This window comes from Mustela putorius, unplaced genomic scaffold (genome assembly GCF_011764305.1).
Source record: "Mustela putorius furo isolate JIRA1106 unplaced genomic scaffold, ASM1176430v1.1 tig00000275_pilon_pilon_pilon, whole genome shotgun sequence".
Lineage (NCBI taxonomy): Eukaryota > Metazoa > Chordata > Mammalia > Carnivora > Mustelidae > Mustela > Mustela putorius.
This window is the reverse complement of record NW_025421341.1, coordinates 18,497,810-18,519,644: the sequence shown is the minus strand read 5'-3', so window position 1 is coordinate 18,519,644 and position 21,835 is coordinate 18,497,810. Positions and strand designations below refer to the sequence as shown.

Here is a 21,835-nt window from a genome sequence, read left to right as displayed (position 1 = left end):
AAGGAATACAAGAGGAAATGACCTATCTATATCTAAATTTCATACCTTCCTAGATGATAATATCTATGCTAATAATATACTTTTAAAGTGATACAAATGACCCATTTCAGCAATGAATTAAAAATTGAGTAAGCATATGGGGAAAAGTTTTTGAGATTTCGCTCCTGTTATTTTTATTCAAAGGAAAAATTAATGATACCTGGTATTTTTCTTTTGTATTGGTCCCTCCAATTGTAGAATGCAATCCAATCCAGACAATTCAATAGAAAAGACAATGCAAAGGGTGTCTTAGCTATGACAAGAGTGAAGTGTTATTGAAAATATTTTTTTCCTAAACAATTGGAGATTTTACTTACTGTTATGCCCACTTACACCACAACTTTATACATCTTTATTGAATTAAATTTAAATGAACTACATGAAGTATGAAGGAGTTATTTCTAACTCTTACAGAACTGAAATAATTGCATAAAACTACTTTGTTTCCATTAGAAACACATAGTGATTAATCATTGTTTCCATTGAAATATGACATTCTTTTCAAAACCTGGCACCCACAAACAAAAGTCTGGTTTTCCACTGATGGCCACTGCAATGCTATTTTTGTTAATTAAAAAAAAGATAAGATGGGCGCCTGGGTGGCTCAGGGGGTTAAAGCCTCTCCCTTCGGCTCAGGTCATGATCCCAGGGTCCTGGGATTGAGCCCTGCATCGGACTCTCTGCTCAGTGGGGAGCCTGCTTCCTCCTCTCTCTCTCTGCCTATGTGTCTGCCTACTTGTGATCTCTGTCAAATAAATAAATAAAATCTTAAAAAAAATAAGAGAAAACGAATGATATATTTGTGATATATATATGCGGCAATGTCAGATTCTATGTGCTGTACAGAGAAAAAGAAATACAGCATTTTATGAGTTAAATCACAATCTTTTGAAATAATATTGTACTAAATTAACTTAATTAATATATGATTGTTTCATTGTGTATTAAAATACTTATTTTTTATTTTTTATGTTTAGAAAACAGTTGATTTTTCAGGTAAAATGTTTTTTTTGGCCTAAAAAGAAAAACATCTGATTAATGGTTTTCCCCCTTCCTTCCCTTCCTTCCAACATCTACTGAGCACCTATTATGCCCAAAATTGTGAAAGTAGAGAAGAAAGCTCAGAGTTACATGACAGACAAATATGAGTAAGCAAACAACTATAACATGGTATTTATCAGCTATTATAATAATCTCTGAAATATATTAAGTTCTTATGTCAGTCAAACTTCCAAATATTTTATAAGATTCGTCATTTAATCCCCATCACACTTTAATGTGATAGGTACTACTACCCTCCACATTTCACAAATGAGGAAATTGAGGCACAAAGATTTTATACAATTATGGCAAAAGCTAATAAGGAGCAGAATTTGGGTTCAAATCCTCAGAATGTGTTTGCTACTACTGTCCTATACTACTTGATATAACCAAAGAGATAATTTAGGACAGAAACCTAGGATTCTATAGAAACACAATTAAGTACATTTATTTTCTCAGACATATCTGTTGGTACCACATTGCTTGCATTTGACAACTTCTGATTAGTTTACAAGACCAATAAATGAACCTCAGGATGAGAAAAATGCCTAGGAAAATTTTAACAAAAATGTCTTTGCATAATTGGTGGATGAATTTGAAAATTCAGTATCCAAATTGATAGCTACAGACCATAATGTACTTTTTCCCTTGGAGTTTTGTATCTGTGAGACATCATTTGCAGTTCTGATGGTTGCTAAGTCCAAGCAATAGATCTGACTTGTGAATTACTGAATTACTGTGGTAAGACAATATTTTGGGAAATACAGGCAGAGGAAATCATCTTTTCTCACTGAAATGTCATTTTAACACTATTCTAATTTTCAGTGAGACCCATCAAAAATACAATAGAGAGTTGAGTTTGGAGAACCAGCCTACTTCCTGATGCTGCCACTGGCCAGTTGGCTGATCTTGGGCAATACGTTTTACCCTTCTAAGCCTTTGTTTTTTTCAATGTTTAATATAGACAATAATGGTAATTCCAGTAAGCATTACACAGATGGCATAGGTGCATTGATGGCACATAGGAGGTATCCAATCAGTGTGAGTCATCAAATCACCTCTTGGAATAGTGAGCTTTGATACAAAAAGCCAAAGTCATAGTTATATATAGCGATTACTACAGTATTTTAAAGTAACTTGTCTTTATGAATATACTTTTTTTTATTTTTATTACCACTGCTTAGTAATTAATAGACTATGTGTTCCCTGATGGCAGGGACTCTGTCACAGTCAACAATCCTGAACCTAAGATGTTGTGTGGCAAAATGATCTTCAATACAGATGGCTAAATTGAATGTGCCTGAGGAATAAAACCTAGAGTGAGAAGGTGCAAGCTCTGCATTTACTTCCACAGTTTGAGCTTCCGAAAAATGATAGGCTCCTCTGAGAGTTCACGAGATCCCATCAAGGGAAACCAAGAGGTGTATGCAGGGTGTAGGTTGAACTATGGAGTTCGCACAGGGCCAGGCACCAGACAGGACCTAACAGTATAACTTTTTGGTGAGTTCTTGGTTTTTCCACTTTACAGGAATTCACAGTGATCAGTTACTGGATATTCTGGCTAAAGCTAAGTCAAGACAACATTGTATGCCAGATAAAAGCCCGTGGTTAGTCTAGGGGACAAGGCACAGCCACCAAAGGCAGTCCTAGCCATGAACTCTCTGTGTCCAGTTCTTCAAAAGAGACAAAATGTCCGCAGCTCTGACTGTTGCCAGTCCAGCTCTGAACAACTCAGAGATGTATTATTTATCCCATTCTATGTTTTACTATAAAGTGAATGCATTCTTTAAAAAAAAATGTCAAAGCTTAATATTTTCATTGGATTTGTGAATGATTAAAAATCTCATTGCATTTATTTTAAATGGGCTTCCAAATCACTGATGTATGTTGGGAATTCTTTCATGTCCCTTTCTGAGAGGTCGTTGTAAGTATTCATTAAATGTCCTATATTATACATCATTTTCTGGCAATGTAACAATCTTATTTTTCAATTTTAGTAAAATAATTTCAGTGTTTCATAACTTTGAGGGGAAAAATACTCTTTCTGCATGTAATTCTTTAAAACAGAATAAGTTCATGAGTTTTCAAACTGCAAGCTATTTAATAGCCTCCATTTGGTAATTATAGAGATTTATATCCCTCTCCTCATCTCCCACAGAATTCAGAGCTGAACTGTCCAGTTGACTTAGAGACTGACTTAGAGGTCTCTACATTCATTATCTTTGACAATAAGCTGTTAGATTAGGTTAATGATTTAAGACTAGTATATGTTTGGAAATGGGAGAAAGAGGTTTAAAATTAATTTATAGGAATATAATCCACTGGTCATTTTCATGTTTCATCAAAAAATATTTTAGAGGATGTCTCAGTAGTAATTGATCACATTGATGTGACACAATGGGCTGTCCTTGCTTTGCTAAGAGAGGGAAGCCATTCATCTCCTTTTTAGCTCAGACTTTCAGTGTAACCAGACAGTTTATCACTTACCAAGGAATTAACATAATCTAAAAGTTATAAAGAAGAAGAATACTGGCATACTACAGATACAGTTCATGTTACAAGACCAAACATGCCATCCATATAAATAACGTCATATAGTTTTTACTCTCAGTAGAAACTATAGCTATCCTCCTTTTCTCTTTAAATAGCCCTTAATATTCAACTACAAAAATAAATTTCCCTTTTAACTCTTTCATGAACCATTGGGATGGTTCAGACAGTGAATAATTTCATATGATATCCACAACATAAAATATATATATGTATATATATATATTTATACATATATATAAATATATATATACATTTATACATATATATAAATATATATATATTTATACATATATATAATTTAAATCTAGTTTTTTCGAGGTTTTCTTTATTTTATGTTTTAAATAAATGAGGTGGATATGAAACAAAATTACTAGGACTGCCTAATGGAAATTTAGTAAAACAATTTTGTTTAATTCTAAAGTTGTTGTGACTTTATTGTTTAATTCTAAAGTTTGTTTATTTCTAAATAATTTAATTCTAAATGTTAATTCTAAAGTTGTTGGGGGAAATTGGAGGGGGAAACAAACCATGAGGAGACTCTGGACTCTGAGAAACAAACTGAGGGTTTTGGAGGGGAGGGGGGTGGGGGCTTGGGTGAGCCTGGTGGTGGGTATTAAGGAGGGCACGGATATTGCATGGAGCATTGGGTATGGTGCAAAAACCTTGAATTTTGGAACACTGGAAAAACTTAAATTTAATTTAAAAAATTCTAAAGTTGTCTATTAATTGTAGAATTTAATATTAATATTTTAGTTCATAACTTCATTGTCTATTAATAAAATAAGTGAAATTCCCTTTGCTTTACATGCTAACTCAAAATTACATAATGCAAATTTAAATATTTTTTACAATCTGTTTAGAAAATGTTTTCAGAAAATACACTCATTAAATAGTTTTATTTCTAATCAATGATGCATTTACTATCATTTATGCACAACATTTCATTCACATCAAATTATTTTAGAGTCCTTTTCCTAGTATTAAATTATATTTAATTATTTATTTTATTTTTTTTTTTTTAAGATTTTATTTATTTATTTTACAGAGAGAGATCACAAGTAGGCAGAGAGGCAGGCAGAGAGAGGAGGAAGCAGGCTCCCTGCTGAGCAGAGAGCCCGAGGCGGGACTCGATCCCAGGACCCTGAGATCATGACCTGAGCCGAAGGCAGCGGCTTAACCCACTGAGCCACCCAGGCGCCCTTTAAGAACAATTTTTTTTTTTTTTAAGATTTTATTTATTTATTTGACAGAGAGAGATCACAGTAGGAGAGAGGAAGGGAAGAGATCACAGAGAGAGGAAGGGAAGCAGGCCCCCTGCTGAGCAGAGAGCCGGATGTGGGACTCGATCCCAGGACCCTGAGATCATGACCTGAGCCGAAGGCAGTGGCTTAACCCACTGAGCCACCCAGGCGCCCCTTATTTTATTTTTAAAAGATTTATTTATTTATGACAGAGAGAGTGAGTGCATGAGCACATGAGTAAGGGTAAGAGTAGAGGGAGAAGGAGAGAATCTCCAATGGACTCCCCACTGAGCATGGATTCCAAGGCAGGGCTCGATCTCATTTCAACCCTGAAATATGACCTGAGCCAAAATCAAGAGTCGGATGCTTAAATGACTGAGTCACCCAGAAGCCCCCTAGTATTAATTAATTTCATACCAGCATGCATAGTAATATAAATTTTAATTTATCATTAAACCAACTTAATACATGTGACTATATTTACATGAACTACAAGATACTTTGGAGATTCACAACCTTTCTATGAACATACAAATAATCCAGTGCTATGCTAATGTATACTAAAGGCCCTGTTCTGTGGTGAATTTTTTTTTTTTTTTTCTGCTCTCAGAGATACCATGCGGAGTAAGAACAATACAAAAAGAGCTTGCAACATCAGGTAGGAAGGTTACCATCAGTACACAGCTCTGTGCATTTAAGGCAGATACGCAGAGGCAGCTTCTCTTAACAAGAACAATTTTACTCCTAAGCATAAGCATTAGTGCTTCAGTTTTTCATATGAGGGAAAATAAATAAGAGACATGTTTTCTGAGAACATTCAGTGATAGCGCTTTTGGGTGGGGACCCTGAAATCAAGAGAAAATGAACATAAAATTTAGGTCACTGCTAAATTAATATTTTCTCTGTGGGTTTTCCTTTACCGATTGCTTTTATATGCACTTCACATCTACGCATTTAGGCTAAATGCATTTGAAAATCTTTCTTTTCCATTGATGCTCCATTAGCAGGAATGAACTCTGCTGCATCAGGATCTAAGCCTCTTTAAAGCAAGGAGGAGGCTGAGGGACCTATGTACTCAACAAAAGTCATTCTGATTTTATTAAGTCATGCCTGACACACTTTTCCCCTAGTGCCTTTTGACTTCTGCTTCATCAGAAGTCTGAATTTCTGCAACATGTAAAGTTGGTTCCTAAGACATTTGTAGTCTTTTTCTGTAATATGTGAACCTGAGGACTTCTTGTTCTCTATTCATCCCAAATTAATCTGTCTCAAAACACTAAACTGGGCCTCCCATATTGAAATGGATTGCTAGTCCCACCATTTGTATGTTCATCATCAAATTCCTTTATTGAGGTTAGTCATGTGTCTTGTATGCGAAGATAAATGGGAGAAATTATAAGTTGTATTTCTTTACTGACCCAGAAATCAGAAACTATGCATATTTCTTTTCTTTTCTTTTCTTTTTTTTTTTTTTTTTTTTGGTATAGTCTCCTGGAGTCCTTTTTTCTTTGTTATCCTCATCAAATGTTGCTAAGAAAGGATATGGAGACCTTGTTTTGCATATCTTGGCATTTCTCAAATTACTAAAATCTCTGCTCAATAAGCCTCTGTGATTCATCTTCTCTTTCCTCCACCTTTAATCCCTTTCTCCTCCCTTGCTCTTTCCCTACACAAATAAGCCTGCTGTTTCCTATCCGAACAAAGAAGGACCCTTTGTTTTTATTTTGACCCTAGAGCTATAGCCTTTTCTTCTCTTCATCTTCACATCCAAAGTGTTTGAAAATGAGTTTCCACCTTCTGTCTCCATTTAAGAAGAAACTCATGAATGAGTTCTTTTTTTTTTTTTAAGATTTTATTTATTCATTTGACAGAGAGAGATCACAAGTAGACGGAGAGGCAGGCAGAGAGAGAGGAGGAAGCAGGCTCCCTGCCGAGCAGAGAGCCCGATGTGGGGCTCGATCCCAGGACCCTGTGATCATGACCTGAGCTGAAGGCAGAGGCTTTAACCCACTGAGCCACCCAGGTGCCCCCCTCCTGTCTCCATTTAAAAAAAAATGTTATTATGTTCAGTTAGCCAACATATAGTACATCATTAGTTTTTTTTTTTGATGTACTGTTCAATAATTCATTAGTTGCATATAACACGCAGTGTTTATCACAGCACATGCCCTCTTTAATACCCATAATTTCTTTACATGTGTTTCTCTGTTGAAGCAACAGCGAGTTAGGACTGTCTGGTTTTACCACTGAAAGTCTCATGACCCAAGAGATTCTTCAGTTCTGGACAAACTGACACAGCTTGTCACCTTACACACTTTCTCCTTCCATAATCTCTACCTCCAATCACTCTTCAAATTCTGAGAGTTGGGGCATCTGGGTGGCTTAGTCAGTTAAGCATCTGCCTCTGGCTCAGGTTATGATCTCAGGCTCCTGGGATTGAGCCCTGTGTCTTGCTCCCTGCTCAGTGCAGTCTGCTTTTCCCTCTTCCTCTGCCCCTCCCCACAGCGTGTGTTCTCTCTCTCTCAAATAAATAAATAATATACTTAAAAAAATTCCAAGAGTTAAACCTCCTGACTTTAATCTATTCCCCACAGTTTTTGCAAGTCTCCCAGTTCAAATTCCTATCCACTCATAGACTGATGCACCAGCTTCCTCAATAAAACTAACTCGTTTACTCAACTACCATATTATATTAGTCTTACTTAAAGGCAAATTCGATTATGCTATGCTGCTTCCTTCACTTTCTAAGTTTCCCTCTGAAACACTGTAAAACTTGAGTCAGATATTTCATGATCTTGTCCTTGTCTATCTGTATATTCTTCCCTGCCATTTCTTTCTTATTCTGTAAGCTCTATTCATGCATACCATTATTCCTAGAACACGCTATTGTAGCCTCATATTCCTATTGCTTCGACTAGCCATTCCCAGAATCCACCCTTCTCAAAAACACCTGCTATGTCCTACTTATCGTCCACATCCCAGCTCAAGCACAAACTCCTCTTGGAAACCATCCATACTCTTTTAGGCAAATAACAGTTCTTGCTTTCCTCCTGTGTCTTATATGTTCTTCCATTTAAAAACATATCTCACTGCATTAAGATAATCTTGTTTCTCTTTGCTACAAGATCCTTAAGGGAAAACAATATGTGTTCCCCTTTCATATTCCCTGCACCCGCAGAAATTCTCTCTCAGTAAGTAATTGTTGAATTAATGTTTAATCAAGTCATTGCATTATTTTTATAAGCCTTACAGTTAGGAGGCAGGGTAGATAGGAATACATTAAGATCTTATAAATAGGAACTTACTACCATTCTTGCACAATCACTTTATAAGTTGTACCTCATACCTAAAGAATGACCAAGAGTGATTACACTTATCAAAACCTAGAAAAATGGCTAATAATTTACTTACTGTTCTTGCATCCCACACAGACAGGGACTTATCTGCAGAACCAGTGAGAAGAGTGTTGGAGCAAGGAAAAAACTCAATGCTGTTCACAGAATCTGTATGTCCATACAAAGTATATCTGCATCTTTCACTGTATAAAAAGAAATGAAGAGTTCACATTTCAGGAGTTAGCACCTAAATGTTTCCTACGCTGTCTACACAGTGCTAATGAAGATAACTTATGTATCTGAGGCACAAGGTAGTTTTATAAATGGCAAATATGTACAAGAACCACATCTTAAAGGAAAATTCTATAGTCACCTTGTATCTTAAGCACTTTATAGAATTAGTAGCATAAAACTGACTAAAGTTAAGTTAACTTTAAAGTCATTTGGTAAAGCCATTTTTATACTGTGTCATTTACTCCTTCTCATGAAATGACTACATAAAAATTTTCCCCATCTAATAAAGAAATATGCTAAGAAAATAATGAAATACAATTTCATTTATAGAAAATTTACCTGCTATTTTCTAATGATTCCCAAAATACAAGTACAACACATTTCTTTAAAGGTTTATACTCCAAAGTCCATTTTATTGAAATAATCATCTTTGGGGCACCTGGGTGACTCAGTGAGTTAAAGCCTCTGCCTTTGGCTCAGGTCATGATCCCAGGGTCCTGGGATCGAGCCCCTCATCGGGCTCTCTGCTCTGCAGGGAGCCTGCTTCCTCCCCTCTCTCTCTGCTTGCTTCTCTGCCTACTTGTGATTTCTCTCTCTCTGTCAAATAAATAAAATCTTAAAAAAAAAAATCATCTTTAACTATTAGGGCAATTGTTCCAGAACAGTAATTGTTCTCCATAGCTCACGGAGAGATAGAGATTTTACAGAAAAATAAGAATATATATTATTTTGTTAAAGGAGTAAATTATCCAGGCAGCTGGGCAGCTCACAAAAGTGTGTGACTTTTGATTTAGGCTCAGGTCATGATCTCAGGGTGGTGAGATGAGCTCTGCATCAGGCTCCACACTGAGTGTGATGCCTGTTTAAGATTTTCTCTTTGCCCCTTCCCCCATTTGTGCACATACTCTTTCTCTCTCTCAAGAAAAAAAAAATAGTGAATTATTACAGTAAGTTATATAGAATTTAACCATAACACAAACAAGCAGAATTAAAGGCATTGCTCAGTCAAGTAAATATTTTATTATTATGAGATATCATTCTCTAAGACATCCTAACATTAAGAAAAATATTAAAATTATGTTCAATTATTTTTTCACTTACAGAAAAGTATAATTAAAAAAGGAAATGAACAAATGTATAATTCCTCCCACTTTTATTTTACCCACCTTCCAGCTCTTCGAAATCGTATTGTTAATATTACATCAAAAATCATAACACATATTTGATCAATAATTACAATCTCCTAGTTGTTTAGTGCCTCCCACCCCATCCTCCCAGTTTTTATTAAATATTTAATAAATATTTAATAAATGAATTTAAATGAATCCTCTGCATGCATACTTTTTACATTTTCTTGATCATTTAGCACCTCATGAGCAATTTTGACTGGCTATACTGACATCATCAGTTCTCAAACTTTTGCAAAGAAATGCTCCCCTGTTCATGCCACAGGCAAAGTCTGAGGACAACCTAATCTCTCCTCCCATCTCTGTCCAACTAGCCTTGTGGATGATTTGCTTTCTACATGCAATAACTCTCATAGGTCTTTCACGAACACGGCAGTTCAGAAATTTTATCATTGCATGACTTGATAGAAATTTCCATCTATTATTCTTAGACTTTAATTATTCCATTTATTCCTTTTTTTTTAGAAATACCAACTATGTTTAATTTCCAACTATGTTTTATTTTTATTTTTTCCCTTTCTGTCTCTACATTTAACATTTTATCTATGACACTTCTATCCTTATATATAAAGTTTTAATTTTTCATGCCTATTCTTTATAACTATCAATTGTGCTTATTTTTATTTGTGTGTGTGTGATCCATCAAAAGCTTTTGTTTTCTATTTCACTTATGTCCTGATATTTCTTAATTTACTTTTCATATGTATGTACTGTCTTATAAAAGGATAATGGAATGCTTTAGCACTTTTGATGCTTTATTATATAAAATAAACTTAAAAATTGAATTTCTGTAATATTCAAAGGTATATACACTTGATAAAACTCATCAGAACTAACAGAATACTTAATAACTTTTCATTTCACCGGATGCACATTTTATCTCAACCAAACAACTAAAAACAAATATGGCTCACCAGAATACTTTTTCCTTATACCTTCACTTCCTTGATATTTAGTACATTGTAAATATTTTAGAATATATATTTCTGTGAATAATCGAATATTTATAGTGATCCTATTCTCTTATCAAGTATGTCTCCCAATGGATAGAGTACATACACATCTTCATAGATGGACAGAGAATCTTCAATAGTTAAAATAACTGTACCATTAACATATACATCTCATTTCTAAAGGTATGTGTTTACATAGCTGCTAAGAGTCCTTTTATGTTTAATTAAAAGGGAATAAAAAGAAAAAAAAAATAAATAAATAAAAACCCATAAAAGATTAAATACAAAAGTGAGAGAAAATACAATCAACACAGATGATTTCATAAAAGAGAAAGATGATCTGGAAATGGGAAAAACAAGGAATAAAACTGTGATTAATATTTTTAATGTTCTATACATTGCTATTGAAAGAGTTCTATCTGTGCAAAATTAAGCATTACTACTTATAAGTAGTTCATTAGTTGTAACTTTTTAGAAGACTGTATTTATTAAATAGAAAACATCTGAATATATTATTTTTAATTGAAGTATTTCAACTTTATAGGATTAATGCTTTTAACTTTTTAACTTTTAAGTTTTTTTTTTAATATATATAATTTGTCATTACACTAAAAAGTCTCCTGTTGCAAAGTTTGGTAGTATTTTTAAAGGCAGATGCAACAGTATTACAAATGTGATTATATGTGTTTGATTATAGTGAAGATCTAACAAACACACATATACATGGAAAATGTATTGTTCTAGTAATGTGTGTCCATGCATATATGTATTACTGGTAAAATACTGTGCACATTCACAGTTTATATTTAGGCTTTGTTGTTCATTAAAACTCAATTCAGTTATTTGAGAATATATTCATTGATGGTGGGGGGATAGAGGGAGCAATTATTCAGTGATAGAGCTCACATAGTTTCCCAGATGAAAAGGAAAAGCTGGGTCTTCACATCGCTTGAAGGAAGAAAGAACCGCTCAAGGGGGAAAGAAATCCGCTCATGAGTCACTGGTTTAAGGTGTGGGGCATTCCAGGCCGACAGGCTGCAAGAGCAGGCTTGTGAGAGATTAATTAGCTGCCAGAGAAGGGAGTCCCATTCAGAATTTCTCTGCAAGGTGAAAATGGACTAAAGTGATGGAGCATGACAGCACCACAAGGGATGGAAATGATTTGTACATTTCCATCAAAAACATAAACACTGAAGCCTGATGCAATTTTCTCTCTGTTGCCCTGTCTGCTGTTTTCCTGTAATTTTTTGTATGAAGTTAGTTCACGAGCAATACCTCTTTATTAACTCACCTCCTGCTTTTGCTGTATTTCCTCTTTTCTCTTTCCTTGCCCCCTTGATTTAGTTTACTATTCTGGTAAACTATTCAGTGATGGATATTTCTTTGAACTTTCAGCTCAGTGTGAAACAAAGTTATCTACTCTTCTAGAGCCCATACATTTTCATTTAAAGTGCACTTCCCATACATATGCTAACTCATAAGAGGAAAACATTTTAACACAGTTTTCCTTTGTGAGGCATTAAATTTTAGGGGTTTTATTTCCTTTGTTGTATTTGTTTAAGCACTATTAATACTGGATATGAAATTACACCTTTTAAAACTTCAAGCTTTATAGGAATTTACAGATCAGCAAAATGTTAATGGAATTATAGAACATTTACAAAAAGACAACAGCAATATATATCTAAAGGAATATGAAGATAAAAAGTAAAAAAAAAAAAAAAAACCTATCCTTGTTTTGAAAAAGAGTACCAGAATTCATTATTTTATTCAACCCTTAATAATACTTAGATTTTAAATAGTGTTTATGTAATTGAGCCAACATGCAATAATAAAATTTATCACAGGACTTAGCTGAAAAGTTCTTTATGAAATACCTAAATCTAAGAAAACCACATGAACATAAGTGAAACCTATTTAAATCCTTATACTGCAATTCATAACATAACATTTAACTAAATTCACTCAGGGACCCATCAGAATTAGCATTTCAGCAAGGCAAAATCCTCAAGCATCCATAATTTGATTTCAAAAGTTAACAGCATTTTAATAAAAAGAGCCTTTCATTAGTTTTATATTATTTATAACCATCCAATAGTTTCCTTGTGACCATGGAATTCAGTTGACATTTAGTAGAGGGAGTGATACTTAAATAAAATCTTCCAGGGAGACTACCATTAGCTCTATCTTGAAGATCACCATAACCTATCATGACATAATAATCTATCATGTGGTCTGAGTGTCACATCCAGGAAGGATCATACATAGGCCATAGCTCCTAGACTAGGAAATTTCTTGGCCAAAACCCTTGACTATAAACATACAATCTGAGCCTTAGCCCTAAATGGTAATAAAACTCCACTCTATGTATGTAAACATAAGGCAGATTCCTGGCAAGCTCAAATACTTGCAATACAGGCAAGATTTAGGGAATACAAGCAAAAGGTGACTAAATAAAAGGACCATAACAGAACTGGTCCTCAGAGTACTTAAGAGTACTTTAAGTACCTTAAGAGTACTCAGAGTACTCTTAAGTCCTCACTCAGATTTTCTAAGTAGTCAATTGAATTGTTTTTGCAAAGGGCAAGTGTGCAGGGAGATGGTTAAGAGGCTGGAGTGCACGCTGTCAAACAAATAAATAAAATCTTAAACAACAACAACAGTCAGAATGCATGTGCTGAGTTTCCTCTACATATATTTTACTTTTTTTTAATTATTTTTTTTTGTTTATGTTTTAACCCAGCACATATGGTATGGTGAATCATGACAGTAAGGATAAAGATGAGAATGAATGTAATGTTACCATTCTTAAGGATGCAGTAATAAACTATTTCTTTAGTAAATACCTGAACTCTTTATGTTCAGAGCATAGGTTTGTTGCCTGCCATCCATACCTTCTTGTCCTTTCGTACCTACCACCCCATCTGAAATGACTTATATATTATTTCCTCTGAATATTATTATAAAAAACAGAAAGAGCTAGAAATGTCACATTATTGAATTGACTCTCATGGTCTGGGATTCTGAAAGCCAGCAGACTAAAGAAAATAGCTACTTATACTTTAGGACCTATCTCTTACGACGTGGAATGAGGGAAGCCAATACTTCATGTGCCTGAGAATTAGACCTGAACAAGGAAGAGTGAAGGCTCATAATTTCAATTATATGGTGTTATTTTTGTATTTTCTGTAATTAGGTCAGTTTTTTAAAGATTTTTTGCTTCTAAAAATTCTATTACTTAAAACTATAAAATGTCATATGTATGTACATATATATATATACAAATGTCATATATATGTGTGTGTGTATATGGGTGTGTATGTGTATACACAGGGTCTACAGGGTCATTTTGAAGCATATCTTTCTTAAAAAGAAAAAGGGGGTGCCTAGGTGGCTCAGTTGGTCAAACATCTATGCCTTTGGCTCAGGTCAGGATCCCAGAGTCCTGGCATCGAGCCCTGCATCAGATCCCTGCTCAGTGGGGAGTTTTCTTCTCCCTCTGCTCTTCACCCTGTTCATGCTCTCTCTCACTCTCTCACTCTCTCTCTCTCAACTGAATAAATAAAAAAATAAATAAAATAAAATATAAACAATAGTAAAGAAGAAAATAAATCAGCTTCAAAAATGATTGTGACTGTTAAATGCAAGCTTATCAAAATATGTAACATTAAATGCTTTAAGTCTAACAACCACTTCTGAAATCATTTATTTAACTTGTCTCTACAAAACATATATATTTTTATTTTTTATTTTTTTAATTTACCATGTTGGACTTTTCATTTTAAAATCATATTCTAATATGAGTGGGATTATTATTTATTTATTTTTATTATGTTCAGTTAGCCAATGTATATTTTTATCAAAGTATAGTTGATATAACTATGTTATATTTGTTTCAGGTGTACAACACAGTGATTTTCCAGTTCTGTGCATTACTCAGTGTTCAGCACAGGAAGTGTGGTCACCATCTGTCATCATGCAACATTTTTACAATATTATTGATTATATTTCCTGTACTGTACTTCTCATCCTTGCAACTTACGTATTTTATAACAAAGCCTGTACATCTTTTTTTCTTAAGATTTTATTTATTTGTCAGAAAAAGAGAGCGAGAGAGAGAGCAAGAACAAGCAGGGGAATTGGCAGACAGAGGGACAAGCAGGGTTCCCACTGAGCAAGGAGCCCGATGTAGGACTCAATTCCAGGATCCTGAGATCACGACCTGAGCCAAAGACAGCACTTAACCAACTGAGCCACCCAGGCATTGCTGAAAGTCTGTACCTCTTGATCCCCCTCCACATATCTCGTGGATCCCTGACCCCTTCCCCTCTAGCAACCAGAAGTTTGTTCTCTGTATTTGTGAGTCAATTTCTAATTTTTGGTTCTTTTGTTTTGTATTTAAGATTCCACATAAGTAAAATCATATGGTATTTGTCTTTCTCTGTCTGAATGATTTCACTTAGCATAATACCCTCTAGGTCCCACATCCATTTTTTTATGGTTAAATAATAATATGCCATATATCTATATCTATCTACCGATGGATAAATATTAGTAGATGGATATCAGTAGATAGATAAAGATATATGGCATATCTAGGACATCAACCTTAGCAACATAATTATGGATAAAGCAAAAGCAAAAATAAACTATTGGGACAACACCAAACTGAAAAGCTTTTACATAGCAAAGGAAACTATCAATAAAAGAAAAAGCAACTTACTAAATGGGAAAAGGTCATTTGCAAATGATATGTATGATAAAGAGTTAATATCCAAAATATATGAAGAATCTATACAAATCAACACCAAAAAACAAATAATTTGATTAAAAAAATGGGCAGAGGACTGAATAGACATTTTTCCAAAGAAGACATACAAATGGCCAACTGACACATGAAAAAAAAAAATTCAACCTCACTAATCATCAGGGATATGAAAATCAAAACCACAATGAGATATCACCTCATATCAGTCAGAATGGACAGTACCAAAAAGATAATAAGTAACAAGTGTTGGAGAGAATGTGGAGAAAAGAGAACCCTGGTGTACTATTAGTGGGAATGTAAATTGGCAAAACCACTGTGGGAAACAGTATAGAGGTTCCTCAAAATATTAAAGATAGAGGTGCTATATCATCCAGTAATCCCACTCCTATTATTTACCCTCCAAAAACAAAACAAAACAAAAATACTAATTAAAAAATATATATGCACCCCTATGTTTGTTACAGCATTATATACAGTCACCAAGATATGGAAGAAACCCAACTGTCCATGAATAGATGAATGGATACAAAATATTTTAATATAATACAATCACAAGTAACCACTCTGATACATTTGAATCTTACACCACTGTTCCCTTCCCATGTCAACCTCCTGGAAGATTCTATGCCAGAAACCAGATATCAGGGCTGGGAAAAGTTAATGAGAAAAGGCAAGACTTTTAGACACAGAAGCTTGGTTCTAGAAGAGTAGGGATCCCAGAGAGAACAGAAAGTAGATAAAGAAAGGCTGAAATGAGAGGGAAAAACCCTTCTTTAGATTATCCCGGGATTGGATTGTTGGAGAAAAGAGATTTCAATCCAGCTGTTTCCTTATGCTCAGAGCTTTCATTCAAAGCTCAGTGTCCTCTGACCATAAACAGCTGAAAGCTGAATGGACACAGAACACCCATCTGTCATAACATCCTGTTTATTTTCTTCATTGCACCAATTGCTAGGTGAAAATAGCTTGATTACTTATTTACGTTATCATACTCTCTCCCTCCCATCAACCCTGGCTAGAGCTATACACTCCATAAAGGCTCTGGCCTTATGTGTCATGTTTAATGAATACCAGAGGAGGTATCAATAAATATTTATTATTATTAATGAAATTGCAGATCTTCATCATCTGTAAAGAGATACCATTACTTCTCAATACTTAACCATCTAAGATCCTTCCTTTCACATAAAAATACTGCTTATGTTGTTTAAAAATAAATTTACTGAGCTTTTTGTGGATTTCAATTACCTCGGAAGAGAAAGAATTTTATGACCAACACAAATGATAAGAATTAATTACCCCTGAAAAAAACTATAGAAACTGCCAGTATTTTAGTTTTTATTTTGTCATGTAAAAGTAGATTTTATTTAGGCTTAAACTTCTTATTTTAAATCACAAGCTTACCCTTAGGAATGAAAACTTTTTAAAAGTATTAAAATGATAAATCTTATGGCACTATCTTCGATGGTATCAATCTGAGGGCCCCATTTTCCCACTGTTTTACTTTAGACTGTCAGTAAAAAGTGTGTAAACCTGGCGATTCACAGACCTGTACCCCTGGGGATAAAAATATATGTTTATAAAAAATAAAAAATTAAAAAAAATAATCATTTTTAAATGTTTGAATGAGGCTAGAACCATAGGTAAAGAAAATGTGGGGAAATATTGTAAGCCTATCAGGGGACCTTCAGCTGTGTTACAACATGTCTAGTACACAATGTTCCTCAAAACTTTATATATCCTATTGTTGCTACCAACCTCTGTCCAGAGTGGCTTGGTATGAAAGGATGAAATGAGTTTATTTTTGGAAATCCAGTTCCCCATTGGTCTCTCTCTTTCTGCTGTGTATGCCTAACCTTTCTGAGTTTAAAACACACACAAACACACAAACCCAGTCCTCTTATGGTGATACTTCTCAGAGTCATTTTTATTATCTGAAGGTGAATGGATATCTGTGCTCTCTCATTCCTGTCCCTGGTGTGTCTTACTATATTCTCTTCTTACTCTTTAATAAATCCTATAACAAGGGAAAGCAAGAGTATAGGATGGGGATTATTGGCAGAGGCTGTGTGAAACTCTAAAAGGACCACAATTAAACCCAGTTTGAACTTCCTAAGTCAGGATACATTTCGTTATTAATATCCTCCCTAGAAATGAAAATACTGGAAATGGTAAACACAATTTAAATAGATATCTTTTTTTCTCAATCAGTCCAATTTTTGTTTACCTAAAGGCCTAAAAGATGTTCTCTTTTTCCAGACCCCAGAGTTTTCTACCCACCAAACAAAAATATAAAATATATAAAAACTAAAAAAAAAAAAAAAGCAAAACTAGAAAGGGCAAAGAGTTTGGGAATAACTGGTAAGAGAGTTTCCTCATTACTCTCATCTTAAGTACCTCTGGTTTAATGGCTAATATATAGCTGTCTTTATTCAGTATCTCTTTATACTGAGTACAGTGACTATACATTCCAGATTTTCCTAACAGCCTTGATTTTGTATAATTTTATATCTTCAATAAATAAAATATATCAATTATAATGTCTTAAATATGATTTACTTTCCATGTCTGTAAAATATTTATGCAAATGATGTACAAATCAGACTAAATTTTTTTGGTCAGAATTTAGCAGTTAGGTATTTGTTTAAAATTGTATTTTGGAATGAATTTCTTTATTATCAGTGTGTCTGGTGATATCAATACATGAAAGTATTTCTCTATAACAGTATAATTTATTGAAATATTAAGTCACACTTATGTTACTGGTATTTCCCCAGTCTTCCCCAGGGAGACAACTTTTGTAATTCCTTGCTTTTAGAATGTTGCATGGACAGAGAGCAGGAACTAATTGGAATTAAAGCTATTACTTATCATTTGTAAAACTTTAAACTCAAGCTAGTATGTCTGAAGGGAAGAAGAAGCTGTTGGAAAACTTCTAAGAAAAAACAAAACAAAAAAAGGAGTGACGGGGATTCCCTTGAATTGAGAAAGGGGTTTAGATGTTTGTGAGGCTCTGTGAGAAGGAAGGAATTTTGTATCACTCCATTGCACTGCCTAGAGAAGGTGGCTAGATCTCATACACGGTCCCATGGCTCATGCGGGAGATTGGGTCCCAGGCTCAGGGTTCACTCTTTGTCCAAAACTATTCCATGCATGACATCAAAGTAACACACATCACCATTAAACTGGGGCATTGAGCATCTCAGCAGTAGTCTGATAGCCAGTGACTAGGAAAGCCTCCTTATTACTACTGCTGGAACCTTAGCACAATTCAAGGGAAGGGATGTGTTAAAATGACTAATGTAGAATTTCTAGGTAGACTGATGAGAAAGAGATGAAGTCCAAATTATCTTGACTTCTGGAAAACAAGCAAGTAATTTCATATATTTTATTCATGGCAGAGAGAGAGAGAAGCTGGAGGAGTGAAATCAGTCTTTTATACAATATAACATGAATATTGCTAAGGCCATCTCAAACTCTGGATCTGTTTTCCCTGACACCTTTATGCTTCTTCAAGGCTTCCCTGAGCTCTGGATGGAAACCCACCTAACAAAAGTCTATGCCCCTAAGGGTTTTGCCTTTGTTTCTAACACACTTGTAAAGCCACATTTATATTTAGGGCTTTTTTACCTCATAATTCTTAGGCAAGGCTTTGGTGAGCAACTGGCTAATTTAATAAATTAATCCATGCTAATGAAATGAGAAGGATGCATGAGAAGGTTGCCTTTAAACAAACACCCTCGCTTCCTTTTCTCTTGGGCCCGTTCCACCAGAGCTCGGTTTTATTAGCGATCTTCTAAATATCATAAAAATACTGTATAAGAACCACAAAAAAGCCCTTTATTCTGTATCCTAAAAATGTTATTCTAATTGTGGGAATTTTAGTTCATATAAGAAATATATAAAACGGTAAACTGCTGGGAAAATAAATATTCAAAATTTGCAGGACCTTGCAATAACCTTTAAATTGTATGATTAAGTAGTTGTGTTTGGGTCTGTTCTTTCTTATGGAAATAATTGAGCTCCACTGATATCTTTAAACAATGTGTATCCATTTTAATTTCTTTTGTATTGTAACTACAGTTTGAAAAGCAAAATTTAGACTATAGGGCACTTAATAAAAGTAGCCATGAATGTGTAAGCAAATCAGTAAGGTCTGTCTCAGATTGGGTGAATGGAAGCAGATGTTTTAATAGTAATAATAGTAAATATTTTCTATTTGAATCTTGTTTTCTAAACAACTTAAGGTAATTTATTGTCTCTCTCTGAAATATCTAAAATAATAGCTGGATTAAGAGAGACATAATTTATTAAAAAAAAAAAAACCTCTTATATGACCTGTAACTAACAGGTTAATGAAACTGTGATCATCCTGTTGATCAGAAAGGATTAAATATCATGGTAATGATCTGAAGTAGCAGATTTTGAAAAACATTTTAAGAATCTGTTTTCTTACCTTCCTTTATTCAATGTCCTCTAACTTTAAGTTTTCTCTCTCTTTTTTTAAAAAGGGTTTTATTTATTTATTAGAGAGAGAGCACAAGCAGCAGGAAGGGGCAGAGGAAGAAGGAAAGCAGGCTCCCCATTCAGCAGGGAGCCCATGTACAGCTGGATCCCAGGATAGTGGGATTATAACCTGAGCTGAAGGCAGACGCTTAAGTGACTGAGCCCACCGGTGCCCCTAAGTTCTTCTATTCTTGGTCATTCACTTACTAGGCCATTAAATATGTCACCCAGTATGTTCTTCACCATTATTACAAAGAATTATACACTATATTCTATATGAGGTCTCACTGTATTTTACCACCACCACAATGGCTACACATACTTCCTCCCATAATACCTCACAAACACTGAACTATATTAATGCTTTTAAATAAAACCATTGTCTGTAAAACATAGATCAAACCAAGTTTGAAAAAAGGACACACGTGTTTATTTTAAAACACCAGATTGCACTAACTTTTCTTAACCTCCATCTGGCAATATGGCATCAAAAACTAATTTGTTTAGATCTAAATGTTGGAAGAGTTCTGCAGCACCCTACAGATTATTATAAAGAGATATCATCACCTTGGTTGTATGACAGAATGTCACCAACTTAAAATGAGAGTTATAAACAGAATGACATTTGTGTCCGTCATCTACCTTGTATTTTTTGCCTCTCATATGTGATATGTTCAAATAAGGGACAGGACTTTTTAGTGAGGACCCATACACAAATACAGTAAAGGGGCCAGCTTAAGATATTAAAACTGCCAGTTTGTTTTATGAGGTTATAAATAAGTCTTAGCATGTCTTTACATTTTATGACCTCTATTTTATTCCTTGGTAGATTCACATATGACATATCCAATTATTCATGTCAAAAATTTAAAACTACCAGCATTTCAATAAGAAGCACATACTATTATTTTTTCTTACTATACTTTATTCTTGGATTCTTAAATAAAACCTAGATTTTATATGAGAAATCATGGTTTTTCTGTTATACATATCTTTCTTAAATAGTGATATAGATGTTTATGGAGTCAATATTTCTCTCACTTAAAGTTGGATGTCCTCTGTGTTTTGGCTTTGTCCTGGCCTGAACTCTATATTGGTACAATTTTCAGAATAAAAATTGGGATTGAATACAGTATAGGCTCTAGGGAAATGCCATTAAAATTATGCTTTTGGGTGTTTAGTTTTGAATGTCTATTTTCTTTCTTCTTTTTTTTTAAATCTATTTTCTTTTTCTTTTTTTAAAAAAATTTATTTGTCAGATAGAGACAGAGAGGGAGGGCACAAGCATGGGGAGCAGTAGGCAGTGGGAGAGGGAGCAGCTGGTTCCCTGTGGAGCAGGGAGCCCAAAGCAGGGCTCCATCCCAGGACCCTGCAATCATGACCTGAGCTGACGGCAGACGCTTAACCGACTGAGCCACTCAGGCACACCTGAATGTCTGTTTTTCTTAAGAACAACCATAATCAGCAAATTATTTATACCTATGCAAATGATACATTCACAATAGTCTTGTTAAAATTACTTCCAGCTATTCCACAAAATTATATAAATATGGCAGTATTTTCTGCACTGTATGATTGGGCTACTGATCTTGGTGCTTCCTCTCCATAAGAGTGGGTCAGAAAAGGCTGATTCATGTCAGGCAATCACTTCCTCACAAATTGCAAAAATATATAAATATGGCTTCTATATATCCTGTCCTTTGGGTGTTAGCAGCAGCTGTTACCTGCAGGGTGTCATTCTCTGTAAGCTGTCTCTTAGTTTCATGCTGAGCACACTCTTCTGTTTAAATGAGGCAGTGAAGCAGCTCAAACTCTGCTTGCTTCAAGCCAACATGATCTGCTTGTGCTTGTGCCTGTCACTTCTTAGCTCATTATGTTGCTGTTAGTTTTGCTTGAAGTATTTTGTTCATCCTTTGGGTATGGCCACCCTCCTTCAGATAGCCACATAATTGTTTTCTCATTCAGGTGCCATCCATTT

The 21,835-nt window shown here is 34.6% G+C and overlaps 1 protein-coding gene across 2 annotated transcripts in view; it reads right to left on the bottom strand.

Moving 5' to 3' along the window:
* The window catches only part of SPAG16 (sperm associated antigen 16), a 1,017,727-nt gene that overhangs the window by 388,175 nt on the left and 607,717 nt on the right, over positions 1 to 21,835 (bottom strand). For both annotated transcript variants that reach the window (XM_045078716.1, XM_004767008.3), the window contains one exon: positions 8,286 to 8,412. In XM_045078716.1, coding sequence (XP_044934651.1) covers positions 8,286 to 8,412 — 127 coding nt within the window. The remainder of the gene's footprint in view (positions 1 to 8,285; positions 8,413 to 21,835) is intronic.